This window comes from Oryx dammah, unplaced genomic scaffold (assembly GCF_014754425.2).
Source record: "Oryx dammah isolate SB20612 unplaced genomic scaffold, SCBI_Odam_1.1 HiC_scaffold_6, whole genome shotgun sequence".
In the NCBI taxonomy this organism is placed as follows: Eukaryota; Metazoa; Chordata; class Mammalia; order Artiodactyla; family Bovidae; genus Oryx; species Oryx dammah.
In genome coordinates this window covers 11,658,228-11,680,648 of record NW_024070190.1, presented here as the reverse complement: position 1 = coordinate 11,680,648, position 22,421 = coordinate 11,658,228, and the positions used below count along the sequence as shown (strand labels likewise).

Below are 22,421 nucleotides of genomic sequence, written 5' to 3'. Positions count from 1 at the left end.
ACTGCAAGGAGATCCAACCAGTCCATTCTAAAGGAGATCAGCCCTGGGAATTCTTTGGAAGGAATGATGCTAAAGCTGAAACTCCAGTACTTTGGCCACCTCATGCGAAGAGTTGACTCATTGGAAAAGATGCTGGAAGGGATTGGGGGCAGGAGGAGAAGGGGACGACAGAGGAGGAGATGGTTGGATGGCATCACTGACTTGATGGACATGAGTTTGAGTAAACTCCGGGAGTTGGTGATGGACAGGGAGGCCTGGTGTGCTGCAGTTCATGAGATCGCCAAGAGTCGGACATGACTGAGCGACTGAACTGAACTGAACTGAATAATAAGTGATGTTGAACATCCTTACATGTATTTGTTGGCTATCTGTATGTCTTCTTTGGGGAAATGTCTGTTTAGGTCTTCCACCCATTTTTTTAAATTGGGGTGTTTGTTTTGATATTTAGCTGCATGAGCTGTCTGTATCTTTTGGAGATTAATCCCTTGTCAGTTGTTTCACTTGCAAATATTTTCTCCCATTCTGAGGGTTGTCTTTTCATCTCGTTTATGGTTTTCTTTGCTGTGCAAAAGTTTTTAAGTTTAATTAGGTCCCATTTGCTTATTTTTGTTTTTATTCTTATTACTATAGGAGGTGGATCAAAAAAGATCTTGCTGCAACTTATGTCAAGGAGTTTTTTCTGTTTATGCTTTCCTCTAAAAGTTTTATAGTGTCTGGCCTTCTACTTAGGTCTTCAATCCATCTTGAGTTTATTTTTGTATATGATGTTAGTGAGTGTTCTGATTCCATTCTTTTACATTAGCTGTCCAGTTTTCCCAGTACGACTTATCGAAGAGGCTGTCTTTTCTCCATTGTATATCTTTGCCTCCTTTGTCAAAGATAAGTTGCCCATAGTGCATGGGTTTATCTCTGGACCTTCAGTTATGTTCCACTGAATTTATATTTCTGTTTTTGGGCCAGTACTATACTGTCTTGATTACTATGGTATAGTCTGAAGTCAGGAAGGTTGATTCCTCCAGCTCCATTCTTCTTTCTCAAGACTGCTTTGGCTACTTGGTATCTTTTGTATTTCCATACAAATTGCAAATTTTTTCCTAGTTCTGTGAAAGATGGCATTGGTAATGTGATAGAGATTGCTTTGAGCAGTACAGTCATTTTCACAATACTGATTCTTCCAACCCAAGAACATAGTATATCTCTCCATATCATCTTTGATTTCTTCCATCAATATCTTATAACTTTCTACATCTAGATCTTTCGCCTCCTTAGGTAGATTTATTCCTAGGTATTTTATTCTTTTCGTTGTAATGGTCAATGGGATTGTTTCCATAATTTCTGATTTCTCATTGCTAGTGTACAGGAAATTCAAGAGATTTCTGTGTATTAATTTTGTACCCTGTCACTTTTCTAGATTCACTGATGAGCTCTGGGAGTTTTCTGGTGGCTTCTTCAAGCTTTTCTATGCATACTATCATGTCATCTCAAACAGTGGCAGTTTTACTTCTTTTTCAATTTGGACTTCTTTAATTTTTCTTCTCTCACTGTCATGGCTAGGACTTTCAAAACTATGTTAAAAAAATAGAGGCAAGAGTGGACACCCTTGTCTTGTTCCTGATCTTAGAGGAAATGCTTTCAGCTTTTCACCATGGAGAATAATGCTTGCTCTGGGTTTGTCATATATGGCTTTTATTATGTTGAGGTAGATGCCCCCTATGCCCACTTTCTAGACAGGTTTTTTTTATCATAAATGACTATTGAATTTTGTCAAAAGCTTTTTCTGCATCTATTGAGAGAATCATATGGCTTTTATTCTTCAATTTGGTGTCTCACATTGATTAACATCCCTAGGATAAATCCCACTTGATCATGTTGTATGATCATTTTAATGTGTCGCTGGATTTGGCTTGCTGGTATTTTGTTGAGGATTTTTGCATCTATGTTCATCAGTGATACTGACATGTAACATTCTTTTTGTGTGTGACATCTTTGTCTGGTTTTGGTATCAGGGTGATAGTGGCCTTGTAGAATGAGTATGGGAATGTTCCTCTCTCTGCAGTTCTTTTGAAGAGTAAGGATAGGTGTTAGCTCTTCTCTTTTGCCAGTAAAGCCATGTGGTCCTGGATTTTGTTTGTTGAAAGGCTTTTAATCAGTTTTAATTTCATTGCTTTTCTGATTGGCCTGTTTATAATTTTCTGATTTCTTCCTGGCTCAGTCTTAGAAGGTTGTATGTTTCTAAGAATTTGTCCATTTCTCCCAGGCTGTCCATTTTATTGGCATACAGTTGCCTATAGTAGTCCCTTTAATCCTTTGTATATCTGTGATGTCAGTTTTAAGTTCTCCTCTTTCATTTCTAATTTTTTTGATGTGAGTCCTCTCCTTTTCTTGATGAGTCTGGCTAAAGGTTTAACAATTTTGTTTTTCTTCTCAAAGAACCAGCTCTTAGTTTTATTGATCTTTTCATTTCTATTTCATTTATTTCTGCTCTGATTTTTATGATTTCTTTACTTCTACTATCCTTGGGTTTTACTTCTTCTTCTTTCTCTAGTTGTTTTAGATGTAAGGTCAGATAGTTTATTTGAGATTTTTCTTTCATGAGGTAGAACTGGATTGCTACAAACTTGCCCCTTAGAACTGCTTTTGCCACATCCCATACATTTTGGGCAGTTGTGTTTCCACTGTCATTTGCTTCCAGGTATTTTTTTAATTTCCTCTTTGATGTCTCAGTGATCTCTTGGTTATTTAGTAGGAAGCTACTGCTTAGCTTCCATGTGTTTGTGTTTTTTACAGTTTTTTCCTGTAATTAATTTCTAATCTCATAGTGTCATGGTTGGAAAAGATGTTTGATATGATGTCAATTTTCTTAAATTTACTGAGGCTTGGTGTGTCACTCCAGATGTGATCTATCGTGTAGAATGTTTCACGTGCACTTGAGAAGACAGCGTATGCTGCTTTCAGAGGGAATATCCTATAAATATCAAGTCTATCTGGCCTAATGTGTCATTTAATGCTTGTGTTTCCGTATTCATTTTCTATCTGGATGATCTTTCTGGTATAAGTGGAGTATTAAAGTGCCCCACTTTTATCGTGTAGGTTTCCCCTTTTATGGCTGTTAGCATTTGCCTTATATATTGAGGTGCCCCTATGTTGGGTGCAAAAATATTTCCAACTGTTACATCTTCTTCTTGGACTGATCCCTGGATCATCATGCAGTGTCCTTTGTCTCTTGCAGTAGGCTCTATTTTAAAGACTATTTTGTCTGATATGAGTATTGCTACTCTAGTTTTCTTTTGATTTCTATTTTCATGGAATATCTTTTTCCATCCCCTCACTTTCAGTCTGTATGTGCCCTAGGTCTGAAGTGAGTCTCTTGTAGAGTGCATACATGCAGGTCTTGTTTTTGTATCCCTTCAGCCAGTCTGTGTCTTTTGGTTGGAGCATTTAATCCATTCTCATTTAAGGTATTCATTGATATATATATTCCTTTTAACATTTTCTTCATGTTTTGGGTTTGTTTTTGTAGGTTTCTATTCTTGTGTTTCCCACCTAGAAAAGTTCCTTTAGCATTTGTTGTAAAGTTGGTCTGGTGGAGCTGAATTCTCTTAGCTTTGGCTAATCTGTAAAGATTTGACTTCTCTGTCAAATCTGAATAAGATCCTTACTAGGTACAGTAATCTTGATTGCATATTTTATTTTTTCATTACTTTAAATATATTCTGCCACTCCTGTCTGGCCTACAGAGTTTCTGCTGAAAAATCAGCTGATAACCTTATGGGGATTCCCTTGTATGTTATTTTTTTGCTTTTCTCTTCCTCTTTTTAATATTTTTTCTTTGTATTTAATTTTTGTTAGTTTGATTAACATGTATCTTAGTGTGCTTCTCCTAGGGTTTATGCTATATGGCACTCTCTGTACTTCCTGGACTTGAGTGACTATTTCCTTTCCCATGATAGGGAAGTTTTTGTCCATAGTCTCTTCAAATATTTTCTCAGGCCCTTTCCCTTTCTCTTCTTCTGGGACCCCTATAACTCAAATGTTAGTGTGTTTAAGTTGTCCCAGAGGTCTCTGAGACTGTTTCTATTTCTTTTCATTCTTTTTTCTTTATTCTGCTCCCTCCACTCTATCTTCCAACTTGCTTATCCATGCTTCTGCCTCAGGTAGTCTGCTTCTGTTTCCTTCTACTATATTCTTCATTTTAGTTATTGTGCTGTTCATCACTGACTATTCTTTATTTCTCATAGATCGTCATTAAACATTTCTTGTATCTTATCGATTAGTGCTTCCACTCTATTTCCAAGATCTTGAATCATCTGTTCTATCATTACACTGAATTCTTGTCCAGGTAAGTTGTCTATCTCCTCTTCCTATTTATTTGCTCCTTTGTCTGCAACATATTCCTCTGCCATTTTATTTTGTCTACCCTGCTGTGCAGGGTGGTTGTTCCTTCTGCTTCTTCTGTCTGCCCCCTGATGAGTGAGGCTGGTCCAGGGGCTTGTGCAGACCTCCTGGTGGGAGGGACTGAAGCCTGTGCTCTGGTGGGTAGAATTGAGTTCTTTCCCCCTGATGGGCAGGGCCATGTCAGACGGTGTGTTTTGGAGCATCTGTGAGCTTAATACATCTTAGGCAGCCTGCCTGCTGATAGGTGGGGCTGTGTTCCTGTCTTGCCAGTTGTTTGGCATGGCCAGCATTGGAGCCTGAAGGCAGCTGGGTGAAGACAAGTCTTGGCATTGAGATGGACACCTCCTGGAAAGCACATGCCAATTACTGTTCCCTGGGGTCAGGACTTCTCTGGTGGGCCAGCGTCCAGGACTCAGCACTCTCACTCCGGAGGCCTAAGCTTGAACCCTGACCAGTGGACCAAGAGGCTGCAAGCCATGCACGGAAGCCAGAGAAAATAGGAAGGAAAAAAATAAAACAAATAAAACCCAAGAAAACCAAACACACAGTACCAGCAACACAAACACAGAAGAGAAAACCAGAAGAAAACAGTTAGACAGATACAACAAATCCAAGACAAATGATGACAACCAAACCAAACAGAAACAAAGAAGCAGGTAGAAAATAATAAAAGGAAAAAAAAAACAGAACAAAGAATTACAAAACGAGAACAATCAATAAGGACTAAACTAATAAAAACAGAAAAAGAAAACAAATATAGAAAGGAAATAAACAAAAAAGTGAAGATAACATAAAAGAAACCCATAAGAACAATCAAAAAGAAAGAGGAAAAAAATAAACCAATTAACAAAGAACCAAAGAACAAAAAGAAAAAAAAAAACCACAAAATATCAAAAAAGTAAAAATGGAAAATAAAAGTATATATTAGAAAAAATGGTAAATAAAAATAAAACACTACCACCAACAACTGAACAAAATGAAACAAACAAACAAAGAATAATAGTAATAAGAATATTTTCAGGGGGCCTCCTCTGTCAGTATCCTTACTCTCACAGTGGGCCAGACCCAGTCCCCGTCTCTCCAGGAGGCCCTCCAATACCCCTAGGTAGGTCTCTGGACCTGCTGTGGGTACTGTGGGGCTAGCTCAGACTCTGACCTGGCCTGGCTCCCACATGTACTTACCCTCAAAGTCCACTGCTGACTGACCTCATCTGTGGGAATAGTCATTGTCTACTCAGGTGCTCCCCAGACACAGGATCTACCAAGCTGATCTCAGGAATTTAATTTGTGACCTGGGCATCTGCAGAGAGAGATTTCTGTTCCTTTTCCTTAGTTGCCCCACCCCTGGGGCTCAGTTTTGGTTTTGGCCCCAACTCTGAACGTGCACCACCCTCTCGCATCTGTTTCCCACCTAGGTGAGAAGGAATGAAAACAGTGGCTGATTGGGACACACTCCCTCAGGCTGGTAAGGAGTATAGCATCCACAACTAGGGTTTGCATGAGTTGCCTGCAGTGGTAGGGACCAGAAGGCAGTTGCAACAGACTAGGGTGCAGTCACTCTGGTGGGAGTCTCTCCCAGTGCTGGTGGAGACAGGGGCTGGCATGTGGGGGGATGTAACAGGCCCACTTCTTCCATGCCTCTCAACAATGATGCCTCATTTCCTATGCAGACCATGCTTCCGCTAGGGCCATTCCCAGCAATGGAGCCTGTCACTTCTGTCCCCTGTTTTATCTGCTCAAGCAATAGTATTCCTTTCCCCAGATCTGCTCTAATTCCATGCTTTAGCACTCAGCCTCTGCCAGCATTGGTGGATTTTTGTCTCAGGTAGGAGCACCCAAGGAGGCTTTGACAAGGGCCCTGCTTCAGACCCCAGAGCCTACCTGAGCAGAGGAGGCCTTGGCTTAAGGGGTGGGCAAGCCTGCTCAGATGGCTGCCCCTTCCAGTGCCTGTGGAAGCATAAGCCAGCAGGTATGGGAGGGGGTTATAATGGCAGCCTTGCCCTTTGCATGCCACTCAACAATGAAGCCTTACTTCTATGGTGTCTTGGACATTTTCCACAAACTTTCCCAGTTTTGGAGCCCATTAATCCTTTCCCTACAGGCTGTCTTTTCAAAGACAACAGCTGTCCCCTCCCTGGGTCTGCATTCCAAACCCCACTTTCCAGCATGCATGACTCACACTCAGGCTAGGATGTGCAGAGCTGCGCACAGACCACACACGCAGTTCTTACTTTGTCCTACCTTCGACAGACCATCCGTTGTGTTCTCCTTTGATCCCCTAAGGGTCTCTTCCTTTTCCCAGCTGACTTCCCCACCATGAGGGAATCTGTTTGAGTGTGGGGACTTCCCCTCACCTTCAGCTTCCCACCAGGGTTGCCAGTCCTTTTTTTGATTCCTCTTTTTTTTTCTTTGTTCTTTCATCCTACTTGGTTGTAGGGGCATTTTTCCTGTTCTTTTAGGTGTCCAAAGTCTTCCACTAACATTCAGCAGGTGCTCTGTGAGAACTGTTCCCTTTGTAGGTGTATTCTTGACACACTTGTCAGGAGCGACAAATTTCATGCCCTTCTATTCCACCATCTTGACTCCCTCCTACCTGTTCATGTCTTTTGCACTTTTCAAAATTGGAATGGGTTGTTTGACTTTTACTTTTTAACTTGTATAAACTGTTGATGTTGAAAGGTTTACAATCTAATAATTGACCCTAGGTGATATGACTTCCCTATTTTTAAGATTTTTCTCTTTACCCTAGGTGTTTTCCAGTTACTTATGGTGTATCTGAATGGATTTCTTTGTATTCACCCCACGCTTTAAAAAAAACTATAGATTTACTAATGAGTTTCCTTTGTCCTGAAAAATTCTTGGCTATTATTTCTTCAAACATTGCCTCTCCTCTATTTTCTCCTTCTGAAGTTTCAGTTAGTACATGTTAGCCCTTCTTACATTTTACACATCTTCTCTCTTTCAAGTTTTCCAACTCAACTCTGTGCCCCACTCTGGATACTTCCTAACGCTCTATCTTCCAACCTGCAATTTCTTCTCAGCTATAGCTAATCTGCTTTTTAGTTTGTATACTGAATTCTACATTTCAATGACTGTATTTTCTATTCCTAGAGCATCTAATTATTTTTTTAATCTGGCCTTTTATATTCTCATGTTTCTTGCTCATGTTTATGATTTCTTCATAACTTCTTTAAGCACTTCATCTGGAGTTACGGTACAGTCTGTATTCAACAATTTCAATATATGAAGTCCATAAGGGTTAAATCTATTGTTTGCTGTTTGTGTTGATTCTCACAAATGGCTTTGGTCATCTTGGTTTTGATTCTCATGCTAATGATCTTAAGCTGTGGGAATACTTGAGGGCACAAATTGGCACCAATTTCTTCCCAGGAAGGATTTGTATCTGCTTCCATTGAGATCCTGGGAATGCCTCCAATACTGGATCACTTTAGCCCCTGGAAGGTCAGCAAACCCATCCTGCTCATGCTTCAAGGCACTCCACTGGGTAGCATATCTTTTTCCTTTAATATGTGTTTATCACCCATCATTCTGGCTGAATATCTTCTCTTTCTTTTTTTTTAAGCATTAGGGGGCTGATCTTTACAGATTACTCCTAATTTTTAAGGCAGCTAGACTCCCAGGAATTAATTTCTATTCTAAATCTAATTGTTCTGTAATGAGATAGCCTTTTAGCAGATCTATTCTGCCATACTGCAGCAGTACTGGCCAGCACTCTAATTTCAAACTTTTAATATATTAAGAAATTTGTTTTAAAGTGATACAGTTAAAAAAATAATGCATATCAAAGGCTACCAAGAATTGTAAGTACATTTGAAGTTTGAAAGTACCCTAAATTACCATGGAATGCTGGGCTAAAAGAAATCATATCTATAGGGCAGGAACAGAGACACAGACATAGAGAAAGGACTTATGGACACAGTGGGGTGGGGAGAAGAGGGTGGGATGAATTGAGAGTAGCAGTGACATATATACATTATAATGTGTAAAACAGATAGCTAGTGGGAAGTTGCTCTTATAGCATAGGGAGCTCATCTTGGTGCTCTGTGATGACCTAGAAGGGTGGGATAGGGGGTGGAAGGGAGGCTCAAAAGGGAGGGGATATATGTATATATCTGCTGATTCACATTGTTGTATAGCAGAAATCAATACAACATTATAAAGCAATTATCTTCCAGTTAAAATTTTTTTAAAAAAGGAAATCATATATCCAAAGGTAAACTGAAAGATGTACTTCCAGACATATCAAATTCAAAAATAAATTAATCAGAAACATGGATAGAAAGCTATTATCAGGCAAGAGATACTATGATGAACTTAACAGCTTGGTGTTAAAACAGAAAAACAAGTCTTCATTTAAATAACTCACTTTATGTGGGGTTGCAGCCCTGGCTGCTCTTCATAGTCTTCTATGAGGAAAGGCAGATTCTTAGCCCAGTGGTCTTTAAAGCTTCCAGGCAGATCCACGTCAATGTTATATTCCGTCAGGGGAGTATCAAGATGTGCGTGAAGATATCGAGAATACTCTGCAGACAGGAAGCGAGGTCTGACACACCCAAATATGCTGGAACAGTTTTTACAGCTAATTATACTTTTTTATAGCCAATCTATACAAAGTACAGAGAAGGCAGTGGCACCCCACTCCAGTACTTTTGCCTGGAAAATCCCATGGATGGAGGAGCCTGGTAGGCTGCAGTCCATGGGGTCGCTAGAGTCGGACAGGACTGAGTGACTTCCCTTTCACTTTTCACTCTCATGCATTGGAGAAGGAAATGGCAACCCACTCCAGTGTTCTTGCCTGGAGAATCCCAGGGACGGAGGAGCCTGGTGGGCTGCCATCTATGGAGTCGCACAGAGTCGGACACGACTGAAGCGACTTAGCAGCAACATACAAAGTACAAATACTTCATAACAAACTGTTATTTAATTACAAGAATTCTAAGTGGAAACTCCAAATTTTAGCAAGTCACTATTATATGATAATGGAGGTAGCCTGCCGCTAACTTATTACCAGGGGCAAATACAAACCAGTCCATCTGGGTCCACCTTGCCTAAATTTTAACCACCTTTCCATAAGCAATACGAAAGATCTCACTATTCAATTCCAGAGTCTGGGAATGCAAGTTCAGTGTTAGACAGATCCTGGTTCCTTGTCAACTGATAGATGTACTGACTATGTATGCAGTTTCATCAACTGACTGACCAACTGCTGCTTATCTCTAAGGAAGCAGTATAGAAAGAAACAGGACATGGAGTGCCCCCATCTTCAGTCTATAGCTCACAAGTCCAAGTTCTCCTAAACCAGGAAAAAAAAAGGGAATTACAACTTAGAGTAAAAAGCTGTGCTGTCCAAAATGTAGTCCCTAGTAGCTGGCTATTGAGAACTTGAGATGTGGCTGAGAAACTGAACTTTAAATTTTACTTAATTAGAAATTTAAACTTAAAACTGATGTTTTATTCAATTATTAGAAAACTGCAGTATATTTGGAATAACTTGCATGTATCAGTCTATTTTTCTAATTTTAAATTTTATTAAATATAAATTCAGACCAAGTATTTCCAATGAAAATTTAGCATCCAAATTGAGATGAACTATAATATATACCATATTCAAAGACTAGTACAAAGAAATGTAAAACAGCCAATAAACAGTGTTTTCATAATAATATGCTAAACTGATATTGTAGAGGTAATTAGTTAAATAAGACAATATATTATTAAAATGAATTCCACCTGTTTGTTTTTACTTTTTTAACATGGCTACTAGAAATTTAAAATTACATACATAGTTTACAATTTTTTCACTTGGACAGTACTATAATAGAGGGTTAATTAAAAAGGAAAGAGAAAAAATAAAAGTAAATATCTGGGCTTTATATGAAAAATAAAAATGTCTATGTATAGCAGAAAAAGGATAAGACTGACTAATAAAAGGATAACTCAAAGATTTGCTTTCTTTTTCATCTCAATTTAAATTCTCCAAAATATGTGAGAATTCTGATAGGAAGGAGTTGACAGATCTAAGATACTAAGTTCTTATTTAACAGTGAAAACATAAGATTACTTTCTTATCATTCTTACATTTTTGGATGAGCTGTGACAAGACAAGAATACCCAGATGACTGTCATATTTAGTTCAAAATACACTGTTTCTGCATAAGTAAAATTTTTTAATTTTATAAAGAAAAAATGTGAGGAAGAGGCAAAAAAAACCCCCAAAACAAACCAAGACTGGCCTTTAGGAGATATGGGCTCTCTCTAGTCCAGATACCACCACTAACCAGAGGGTGGCTGGGGGCAAGTCACCCAGCTTCCCTGAGACTCAACTGCCTAACAGGTAACATCAGAGACAAGCAGTATGATGCCTGCAGCTCTAAGCACTCATAGAGTCCATGATTCTGCAGCTGTTGGACTTACCTCGGAGATACTTCACTTTAAGGTACTCGGGGCTGGCCTTTTGGCCTGGGAGAGGGTCATTTAGCATAACTTTAGTTTGCGCTTTTATCCCTTCATAAAACTGTCCCATTGCTACGTGGCTGAGTCCTTTCATGTACTGGCACACCTCGTTATATGGCTCCAGCTGCAGACATCGCTGAGGCATCGAAGGAAAAAAGGCTGTATTAGAATCCATACAGTTTAGGAACCTTTAAAGTGCTTTACTCTTTAATCTGGAATTATAAACTGGAATTAGGGAAGTTTTCCTTCCAGGTTAAATCAGACCAAATACATACTCTATAAATCAGTCTGTTGGTCAAGGCAATGGTTCTTTCCTCTTTCTTTTTGTTGAAGTCTAAGCACTATTCTTGCCCGCCCCTACCAACTCCATTCATTTCATGAAACTTTGTAGAAGAATAATACAAAATTGCAGTTTCAGTGCTTCTCTCTTACAGATGCTCACCTTGAAGTTCTTAAGGGCTTCATGTAAGCTGCCATGGTGATAAAGCATCATTCCGCGGAGCTGGAGGGTCTGCACGTGATTTTGGTTGAGCAACAGAGCCTTCTGAAAGCTCTCAGTGGCTGCTTCAAAATTGCCCAGTTCCCTAGGTATTTAACAACAGTGATGAACATAACACAGGTGTTTTAGTCAACATACAGAATTAAGTTACCCTCAGAATTATGATCCAATCTGTAAATAAGATACTTTAATGTGGGTGTTTGCTTTCTTATTTTACCAAATTCATAGGTTTAAAATTTATTTTTTCTGTTGTTTAAGTTACTTCAGTTAAAATCTAATAAATCATTATCTAATTTAAATCTTGAAATAAGAAGTATATTTTAGAATTGTGGTCATTTCAGAGTGAAAATGGTTATTACTGACCAGCCTTGCCTTATTTTGTATCTTAAAAATTTGACAAGTAATAGAAGCTTTAAAATATCCCACGTCAATTTTATATAAACAATAAATACATAATATATATATATAATGCCCACTTACATTTATACAGCACTTTACTATTTGCTAGGTGCTTCCAGATCTGTTTTCAACTTATATTCCCAACAATTCCATGGGACAGGACAGATAAATACCATCCCTTAAACCTATAATGAATCCAAACACACTTTCTCCAAGTCAGTATAAAAGACTTTTTCTAACTATGGAGTCAAATAAGCTCTTGAATTAAATCCTTTTTGAGTAAGGCACCTAACAGTTTCACAGGAGATTTCTGTCACTATCCTTCTCTTTCCTAACATTTATAGTACCTTTATACAGGTCAGAATGCTAAAAAAATTTTTTAAACCAAAAGTCAGAATAGCTTTGATGGTCAGAGTAATGCATGTAGTAAGGAAGCCAAGCATTGCTGCTTGCTCCTAACAGAGATGCAACATACTTGTAACATTTCCATCTCGCAATTCTAGGATCTTTAAACAGATCCTCGTGATGTGGGTATTAACCTTAGAGACTGCCTAAAAAGGGCAGTATCATCCATAACTCAACACCTTAGAATGCCACTATTCAAAGCACCTACGTTTGAAGGACTAATGTTTTCTCAGCCAATACGTACAGACCAAGGTTATTTTAGGGCACAGCAACATGCATTATGGTATCCTCTTACCCACGGTTTTTTCTATGCCCAGAGAAGATCTCAACAAGTATGTGAACACCTATGTGATTTAAAATGACCATCTCTTTCAGCTAAGAAATGCATTTTTAAAAACCAGATCCCTATTACGAGAGGCTATCCCACTAAACACCCTCCCTCCTACCCCAAGTACTGGTGCTTTACTCACCTGTAGGCCTGTCCCAGGCTTTTATATGCATCAATAAAATCAACTTTCTGCTTCAGAGCTTCTTTGAAGGATTCAATAGCTTCCTATAAAAAGAACACAGAAAATTATTTCATTTGCTTAACTGTAAAATTGAGTTTCTCTCAAATTACTAAAGGACTAATACAGTATATATAAAATACATGGTCCCTGAGTGACTTTTTCAAAATAGGAGGACTTAAAGGGAGGTAGAAACTACAATAAACTACAGGGATTTAATTTCAATAGTAAACAAATACATTACTATGAACAACAACAGAGCCTTAAGTTTCTCCTTTCAAAATGGGAAAACAGCTTCTGTTTTTCATTAGGACTTTGACTACCAATAACACCTTCATTTCAATATCATCTACTTAATAAAAACTCTATGGAACAAAAGTAAGCCTAACAGCTGCATGAAATAATCTAAAATGATCACAACTGGCAGCATTTGAAATTAAACCAACAAGAGAGACAAAAAAGCAAGCCCAGCATGAAATTATTGATCAAACAAGAAAAAAGGCTCCTAGGATAGGTACTAAAGGATTCCCATGATCTACAAGGGAAAAGAAAGCATAAAAATAAAAGAGAAACCTTCAGGTTGGGGGTGGTGGTACCCGGCTCCTGCCAGCACAGCTCCAGGAGGCACTAAGGTTCCAGAACTGCACATACTATGCTCTTGGGGAACCCCTGGCTGCAAAGGGACTCTCTGTGGAAACCGGTGATAAAACAAGCCACTGTTTCAGAGTAAACATCCCAGGCTTACACTAGGTATTCAATGTTCTTTTCATTATGATGTTATTTATTGTAATAAAAAATTACACAGATATTTCACACATTTCTCAAGGAAAAGACATATCTTACTTAATGGCTATAAAATAATCACAACTTTTAAGAACTTTAAATGAGAAAAAGCTTAAAAAACTCTGGCATAGATCATTTCAACTCGATTAGATAGTTCATAGCAGAAAATCATTAGAGATATCAAATGCCTTGCACATGGTAGGCACTCAATAAATATTTAATGCCCTGGTAGACACACAAAATAGTTTTGCAAAAGTTACACAATATTGAGTCTTTTCAGAAAGTCATTCATCCCCTGCTTCTTGATTTTCTCAGGGGAGGCCAGCAGACCAAGAGAGGCTGGCTTTGAAACTCTTCAAAGGCAATACTGGGGACAAAACCTCCTCATTAAGGAATCTCACTGAATAGCTACTGTTTGGGAGAGAGATGAAAATGGATAATTTTTTAACACTGAAGAAATGTTAAAGACCACTCATAATTAGGCTACCTGCTGTGACACAGTCTTGATCTTTCAGGATTTTTACAACTGCATTTTTAATTCAACAAACATGTATTGAGCGCCTACTATGTGCCAGGGACAGCAGGAGGTAAGGGGACATGAAGATGGGCAGGTCATCATCTCTGTCCTCTAAGAACTCGCAGTATCATTAGAAAGCCAGTTATGTAACCAGGTTACTAGAATACAAACTAAGAGCTATAACAGAGATATGAGTAAAAGTCTCCGGGGACAAAAGAGAAAGGAACAACTGACTGAGCCCGGGAGAGCAGAAGAGGCTACAGCGGGGAGGTGCCAACTGAGCTGGGTCTTAAAGCACGAGGAGTTTGGTGAAGAAAGACGGCATCTTGGATAGGGGAGTGGTGCCACACAGGGCACAGAGCGCTCGCTGACACGAGGAAAGTGAGAGGGGCAGGGGCGCGGGTGCAGGGGTAGGAGCGGGGGAACAGGAGAGCGGAGGCCAGAAGGGAGGGCCTCTGCCGCGCTCCACAGTCTGGGCGCTGCCCTGAAGCAACAAGGGCTGAGGCCTGTGAGGAGGGGGGCACCTCACAAAGTCCACCCTTCAGACAGATGATAACTGCTGGCAAAAACAGAAAAGACACACCGGAGAGGGGGAAGGACGGACCCCAGGTAAGAGGCGGCTGTAGTGGTCCAGGCAAGAGATAACCAAAGCTCAGACTGAGACAGTGTCTCTGAGGAGAGAAAAGAAGGGTCGAATTCAGGCGAGGTTTTTAAAAGGCACACTAAGACAGAATGTGGTGGCTATCTGGGGATGAGGGAGAGGAGTGGGCAGGAAGAGCTTAGGCTGGGAGCCTGGGTGGAAGGCAGGGCTTAACAATTGTGAAGAAGGATAGGAAGACGGAGAGCCGTGGGCGGGGAGGGTGTGAGTCCACTGGGATGTGTGAAGTCTGGAGCATTTGTGGACGTCTACTGGAGATGCCCAGGCGACATCTGCTGCCCACTGCACTTACAGCATGCTTGGACGCCACAGTTCTTCAAAGTCTGATTTCTCTTCAGCTTTTAAGAGTCTTTGGTTTCGGGGTTCCTGTCTAATCACTGCACAGCTCTCTACCTCATTCTGCCAAAGAGGGGACATAGCAGAATCAAGATTTTAAGCCATTGGGAACAAAGAAACTACGTTTGTTGAACCTATCTCTAAGCACATGAACTGGCTCTGAAGTCGTCTGCATAGCAAATGCAATCAGCACCATTTAAGTCGCCATCTTCCTTACTAGCCGGGAGGCGGCCACCACCCTGGGACTGTTCAGCCTAAGTGAACAGAACCATAACAGGTAACCCTCAAAGTAAAGGCTTATAAAAATGTGTGTTCAGAATATACCATTTTTGAAACATCTTTACAAACTGAGTAGAATTTAACAGAAAAGTTTCTGCTGTTTTTATTACCTAGGAATATCCAAAATATCTGATACATATATCTACTGAATTGGACAACCATGAAATCTGTCATGTAATATACCCTAATATATTTCTAATGTATTATATCATAAATTAAATAAGCAACCGTCCACTTAATTTCAGGACTACTGACCTGGAGAGACCACCCTTAGGAAACAAAGAGAGCTCAGACTCGTTGGTCCCTTTAATACTTTGTCTCTACATTTAACAAGAAAAAGACAGATATCTAAACTAGGTTCATTAATTTAATTAAGGCATTTCACCACTCAGTTTTCCAATCTCTGTAACGGGGACACCCTCTGCTCCTTCTATACATCATGGGGATGCCGTTGGGATGAATGAGACAATACGTAAACACTCTGACTTCCTCGGACAGCAGATCTACAAAATGCAAAAAGAAAGTTCCCATCTATTACACACATCACTGCTGTGTTGGTGAGCGTGGTGAAAAGGAGGAAAGCCCAAATCACTTGGTGAGACTGGCTCGCTGAGGGGCTTCTAACACTCAGAGGATGAAAGCATGGTTTCTAGGTTTTCATCAGGTAGATGTGAAATAAACCAAACTGAATTTTAGTCCATGTTCAGTTTATATTCAGTGTTTCTATTACCACTCTGTTCTGAAAAAATTCTTTTTGAAATAACACAAAGGGCCCTTCTTGCCTACATTCCTAAATGTGGCTTAAAAGTGAAATCAACTGTTTACATTTGTTTACTTTAAAAAAAGGTTTTTTACCCTCTCAGTACTAATAATTGGCATTTTTTTCTATTTAAAATTTCTTTCTCCTTCATGTGATACTCAGGGGATAGATTCTGAACACAGTTATTGTAATTCTGAATTTTTTAATTGAAGGTGACTTGAAGGTGAAGAGAATATGAGAGGAATAGAGGGCAGAGACAAAATAAACTGGAAGAAATCATCTGGAAGCTGTTTAAAGCACATTTTAAATAACTCAAAGCCTGCCCTGCCTGTCTGAATCCTGAGGGGGACAGAAAGGGTCCTTATTAGGACCACCTCCGCACCCTTGCAAAAATGGAGATGAAGTATATGAAACAAGATTTGCAAAATTAATTCCTTCTAGTTTGGTTTTTAATGGATGGGAGTTATTATTTTTTTTTTTAGAGTCTATAAAGACTTAGATTAAATTCTCACACGGAAAATAATCTATAATACCAGATTTACGTTTACAGTTTATAAAGGACTTTCACACATTTTATTTTATGTAATTCTCACTCCCACTTCAAGAGACACAGAGTAACATCATCTCTACCTGATAAATGTGGAAGGCAAGGCTGAAAGAACTGAAGCAGCGTGTCCAGCGGTGCAGATAATAAGACTCAGAGCAAGAGCTCAGAGCACGACCTTCCAATTCAACACTCTGCCCTTGAAACTTACCCCACTGACACTTATTGAGCACCTACTATGTGACAGGCACTGTCTGTAACATCGAGGATTTACAACTCATGGCCTTTTAAAAGGTAAACCTTCTCCCCCCACTCTAAGTGTGTTTATATGTGTATCAGATCCTCAGAGTTATTTTCAATGATAACATCCATGTATTCTTCTCTGCTACGTGCTACTGAAGCTCTTCCCACCTTCCAAAGTTCAGGTTAAGTGCAACCTACTTTGAATTCTCCACCTCCTGGTCAGAATGAGTGTCTTCACCTAGCTGGGTGGACTGTCTATGGCTCTCAGGCCAGCCTGTCTTCAATCAGGCAGTTTGGACATGCCAGGCCTCGGGTGAGAGCCAGAGCTCCACCCTCAGTGTGTTTCTGCCCCTCGCCCTGGCAAGAGTGAAGCTACTGCAGGACAGGCTCCTGGAACAGGCTTGGAGAAGGCTGAGTCCCAGCCAGAGGAGGGGCGGGCAGCTGGTGGTGACCTTCAGCCCCACTCAGCTGAGACAGAGCATCTCCTTTGTCCCTCGACCCCTCCTCCCAACAGCAGTCTTCAAGCAACAGTGCTGGGACCCCTCCTGCAGCCCCCAGAGCCCCCCAGGCCGTCTGGCTACTCCCGACCTGAATGCTGCAGCAACTCCTGGTCAGCCCGCGTCCCGACCCTCCCCAGCCACTGCCACATCAGCCACCGTTTCCTTAGTACAGACTGAATCTCAACTCTCTATTTCCCCCAAATCTAGACTTCAGAGCTCCTCCGGGCCTACCGGCTAAAGTCAAAATGCTCAGCAGAGTGCTCTTGACCTTCCAGGACTCCCTTCCCCGGGGCCCAGCCCCACCTCCTCACAAGCATGGGTGTGTCTCCCAGGTCATTACTCACACCTTCCTCTCAGCCTCAGAGTCCTTCTTCCCAACCATGCTCTGCTTTCCAAGTCAAGATGATGTCCACTTATTCTCTGGACCTTCCTGAGTTCAAATGAGAACTTCTCACCATGGCTTCCAAAGCATGCTGCTGATATTACTTTCTTTGATTTATTCACCACGTGATAAATCATATGTGGAGAAAGGCTTTGTAAACTGCATCTCTCCTAAGTGTAAAACATTATTCCTCCCTTATAACCTTTCATCTTCTCCCCTTTTGCACCTTCCTCCAAGTACGTATCAGACAGTAGGAGCTCAATAAATGTGTTGATTCAAACTACTTTCTAAAATAAACCAACTGGACATGTGAGATGTCATTTCAAAACCTGCCAAACTAAACCCCGGCTCAATTCCTCCCACCACGAGGGAGATCTCGCATCACTGCAGGTACACATATTGCACAGCACTTTCACCTTCAGAAGTCCTCTGTGAAAGAAAGTTAAACCTTTGTATAGCATAGCTATGGGCTGGTTTTTGTTCAGTTCTAAGGACTGCTGAAAGTCTTCATGGGCTGTTGCATAGTCCTACAAAAAGGAGAATGAAAAAACATAAAGTAGTATTCATTAGATATTGGACATGTCCTACTTTTGATTGATAGAGGAAAAAAAAAATCCCAATTTATTCTGCGCCCTTTCTGGCTTTAAAGGAAACATTTCATAACTACAAATATTAGAAGCATGCTTACACTGTTGAAAGAGTTGATTTTAATTGATGAGAGAAACTCACAAAGGTTTAATTTAAGCATACTATCTCAACCACAAAAGAATATTATTTTAAACACTAAGTCATAATCTGCTATAGATACTTTACAAATTATTTTAGTACTAACATTCCATTATTTTGAAGTCTAAAATAATTATGATATAGATCAACCTTAAAATGTGTTATACTAAGGTTTTTTAAAATCTATTTTCTTTTGCAATAGAAAATTGTTATTGAACCAACAAAAATAGCTATGGCAATTATAAATACCACTCATGATAAAAGGTAATCTTGCTAGGTTGAGAAGCAACAGTCTAGGAAGCCACATTAGTTCAGGTGATGATTCTTGGGCTGTGATACCCAAAGAAACTCAAATTGTACCCTTAAATTTAATGATCACATTGCCAACAGGCACACCTGCTTCTCTACGCTGACATTTCCAAAAAAAGTTAAGGTATAATCTATAAACCAAATTACTCTTCTGTTTCCCACTCTTTCTTTTTTCCCCTAGCCCAGAATTAGTTACTACTGACAGTTCAAGCAAGAAAATGTGTTTCTGGTACTTAATATTTCTCCACTGAGTTCAATTTCAGCTACAGAAAATGCTTTCATAATTGTCTTATATCACAAACTATTAATCTATAGCCCCAAACCCAAATCTACCAAATAGTAGCTTTCTAAAGTAGAAGGAAAGCTGACATTTTTACCCCCATGAAAGGACACATTTCAAGGCAAAAATAATTCACCTCTGATATGAAGTACAGGGTCCCGCGGTGTCTGTACAGCCGTGCTGAGGGCTGAAGTTGAATAGCTTTAGTGAGATCATTCACTGCTTCATTAATTCGTCCCAGAGGGGACAGAATCTATAAACCCAAAAACATAATTAGGGGAGAAAAGTCGCAGTGATTGCCCCTACAACTGCCAACGCTTTTGACTTTTCAAGTCTGCTTCACCACCCCACACTTACAATGCGACTCTCTCAGCAGCCTAGAACCCTTGACCCATGTACTGTGCAGTGAGATTCAAAGGCAGCAGCCGAGGGGCTGCCGACCTTGTCCAGTCAAGGGGATGCTGAAGAACTATGACCGTGGCAACTGCCTGTCACTGTTTCATGTTCTGAGTCATAACAGATGTTGCTTTTCTTGAAGTGCGACCATTTTTCCCCAACCTATCATTTACCTTTCGGAACAAAATTTGGCATGTCAAATTAATCTGAAAGTTAACTCTAAACCATTAAAATAGAGGAACTGATAAACACAGATTGGAGTCCCCCATGGTATCTAGCTATGCCATCTGTGGTATTAAGTGCTGAATGGCATTTTCTGGGATTCCAGGTGTTGTGTAAGCCCTCTGATGTGAACAATTCTCATCAGTTATGATCTGCAAGGTAGTGAAAAAACATCTGCAGGCCTGTTCTGAACGCTTTTTGATCCAGCAATCAGCTGTGTTCAGGCAACAATGACAACACAGAAGACAGCTCAGAATGTAAAAGTTCACCCAAAAGACGTAAGATAATCCAAAATGGGTATCAGTATTCATGCAATCAAGCTCAAGCAATTCATCTGGAACAAATGTTCTTAAATTAGGGTTAAATTTGTTCTTATAACAGGTCATTTCCATCAAGTTTTACTAACTGGTTTCCTCCTCTGCAGGAACTTAAAAACCAGCAAGAGAGAAGATTGAGGCAGGCACACCACCAGTAGCAAGAGAGACAGCTCAGAGAGAGGAAAGAAATGGAAATATGTACCCTTAGAATTCAAGAAACATAGTGATCTAGGGTTATATTTTGGAAGGAAAAATATCCCAACCTAGTATATTAGTATTAACATAACTGAATGATTGCACCCTAGCACAAAAATCAATACACATAATAATGACCAGAGTAACTAAAAACGGTTAAATTACATTCACTAAATATAGACAATTTCAGAAAGTATAAAAGTGAAGTTTCTCATAAAACAATTTCTGACATAAACAAATAGTATATTGTAATCCAGCTGGAAAATTCACTATATCATGATGTTATTGCCTGATAATGCCAGAAAAGGGGGATATTACTGTATATTTTTAAGATCACTGGAAATCACTTTTCTGATTACCAATATCATTCTGGGTATACAATTAGCTTTTTATTAGATATACAAATTTTTCAAAGCTGCCAAATCAGTCTAAGTGCACTTAATTAAATTCATGCTTTACCATAACATTTTAGCAGAGCATCAGAGTGATGGCAGGGAAAAACTCAGCACCCACTCCCTGGAGCAGAGTGTCACCAAGTGAGCTGCCCAATGCTCACCCTAAAAACCAACAGGCCTCTCATGCAGCAGCAAACAGATTACAGTCATTCAACCCTTAGGGTAGCAATCCAAAACAGACAAGAGATAATGAATTCTTTCATTATTTGAGAAAGAATTTCTTTCAGGAAGCCAAATCCCCAATAAAACAAAAAAACTCATTTTAAGAAACTGAACTGTAATTTAACACACAAAAACATCACAAATGCAGTTTTAAAAATACTAAAACATTTAGCCTTCCCTTTGCTTATTAAGCCTTCTCCCTCAAAAGAGGGAGGAAAAGTCATTTGTCCCTTTAGTCCAACTACGAAATCCCACCAGAACAGATAATTAAAAGTTAAGTTCTAGTCAGATTGAAAATATTAACATAAATTCTGAAGCTCTTAATATGGTTAAATGTGCAATAAAATAAATACAATATGAAACTTGCATAGTTTATTCTTGCTTAATGAAAATGGTAAAATGGACATGTTTCATTTAAAAACATTAAAAGGGGTGCCTTGGCACACAGTGCTTTCTCTGGCCTGAACACCCTTCTCCACCTTGTTCCCCAGGACATGGTTCCTACCCAGCTCCAGCATCACCTCCTCAGCGAGACCTCTGCAGACACCACCAATACCTGTCCCCTTGCCAATCTGTCCCAGGGATCCAGCAGACCATGTTTTTCTGCTCCTGAACAAGCACCCACTCCGTGGTGTCCACTGTCAGACATATTACCTGGAGTTGTCTCCACCTTGAGTCCTAAGTTCCGGTTACGGTCACCCTTACCTAGTCTACATCTCCATGTAGACAGGTGTATCTCCTAAGGATTAGATACAAGTGAACGCGTACGTGCACGCACACACACACACACACACACACACAAACATGCTTTGAAAGGCAATAGACCTCATTGGACCATCCTGTCATACTGTTTTGCCAAATAAAGTATGTCAAATACACAGTAAACACATATGTCATATTTTTCAATGAACATGGACAGTGGTGGTACACTTCATAACTCTGTTTTTAGTACTAAATGTTACTATTACATGTTAAATCAGCAAAGATTTAACATGGTAAATCAGGAAAGAGTATCCCTCAGCCCATAGTTTTCTAGTAATTTCAACTGTTTAAATGCATTATGTACCTAAGGAGGAAAACACAATAGGTATACAGGAGGCTTAAAATTTATCAGCAATAAAAATAAAAGGGAAAAAAATCTGAAATTTTTTTAAATCCAATAACAACAGAGGGAAAAAGAAAACCACACTCACTTCTGCTCGCTGCTCAAATACCTCTGGACGATCTGGTTCCAAGGTAATTACTCGGCTCAGTTCGAACAGAGCAAGCTCAGCATTCTTAATGTCCTTGAAAAGGCATTAGCTCAGTATGAGATACACTGTTACTCAAAACCAGCTTGAACAGACTTTCTGAAAACACTAATAATTTAGTAATGACATAACTATTTATTTAGAAATAAACAGGAACTTAGCTTCTATGTAAGAGATCTGCCAAGTTAAATAAGCTGTAATTATTTAACTTGCTCAAGTCTACCTACCCACGTTGGACTTGGGTACCTAGCACAGATTCCACAGGTGGCAAGATGTTTTCTCAATTTAACCTATTTAAACAGTGCATCAGCCAGTCTCAAGGGATGAGCACGTGGACACCATTGCGCAAAATGATGCTGACTAGTGGCAATGTGGGAACGGAGGAGCCAAGTTAGTGCCAGTCAAAACCCCTCTAGGCCTATACACCTA

At 39.7% G+C, this 22,421-nt stretch overlaps 1 protein-coding gene across 5 annotated transcripts in view; it reads right to left on the bottom strand.

Moving 5' to 3' along the window:
* The window catches only part of TTC13 (tetratricopeptide repeat domain 13), an 80,875-nt gene that overhangs the window by 19,669 nt on the left and 38,785 nt on the right, over positions 1 to 22,421 (bottom strand). For 3 of the 5 annotated variants that reach the window (XR_005721414.1, XM_040242772.1, XM_040242773.1), the window contains exons 6-12: positions 21,936 to 22,028; positions 19,132 to 19,248; positions 18,097 to 18,207; positions 12,643 to 12,725; positions 11,312 to 11,453; positions 10,831 to 11,005; positions 8,783 to 8,939 (exon numbers count right to left, since the gene is read on the bottom strand). Coding sequence is in view for 4 of the 5 variants with exons in the window: in XM_040242772.1 (XP_040098706.1) it covers positions 8,783 to 8,939; positions 10,831 to 11,005; positions 11,312 to 11,453; positions 12,643 to 12,725; positions 18,097 to 18,207; positions 19,132 to 19,248; positions 21,936 to 22,028 (878 nt within the window). In the remaining variant the exon portion in view is untranslated. The remainder of the gene's footprint in view (positions 1 to 8,782; positions 8,940 to 10,830; positions 11,006 to 11,311; positions 11,454 to 12,642; positions 12,726 to 18,096; positions 18,208 to 19,131; positions 19,249 to 21,935; positions 22,029 to 22,421) is intronic. The other 2 variants (XM_040242774.1, XM_040242775.1) reach the window with 1 other exon arrangement.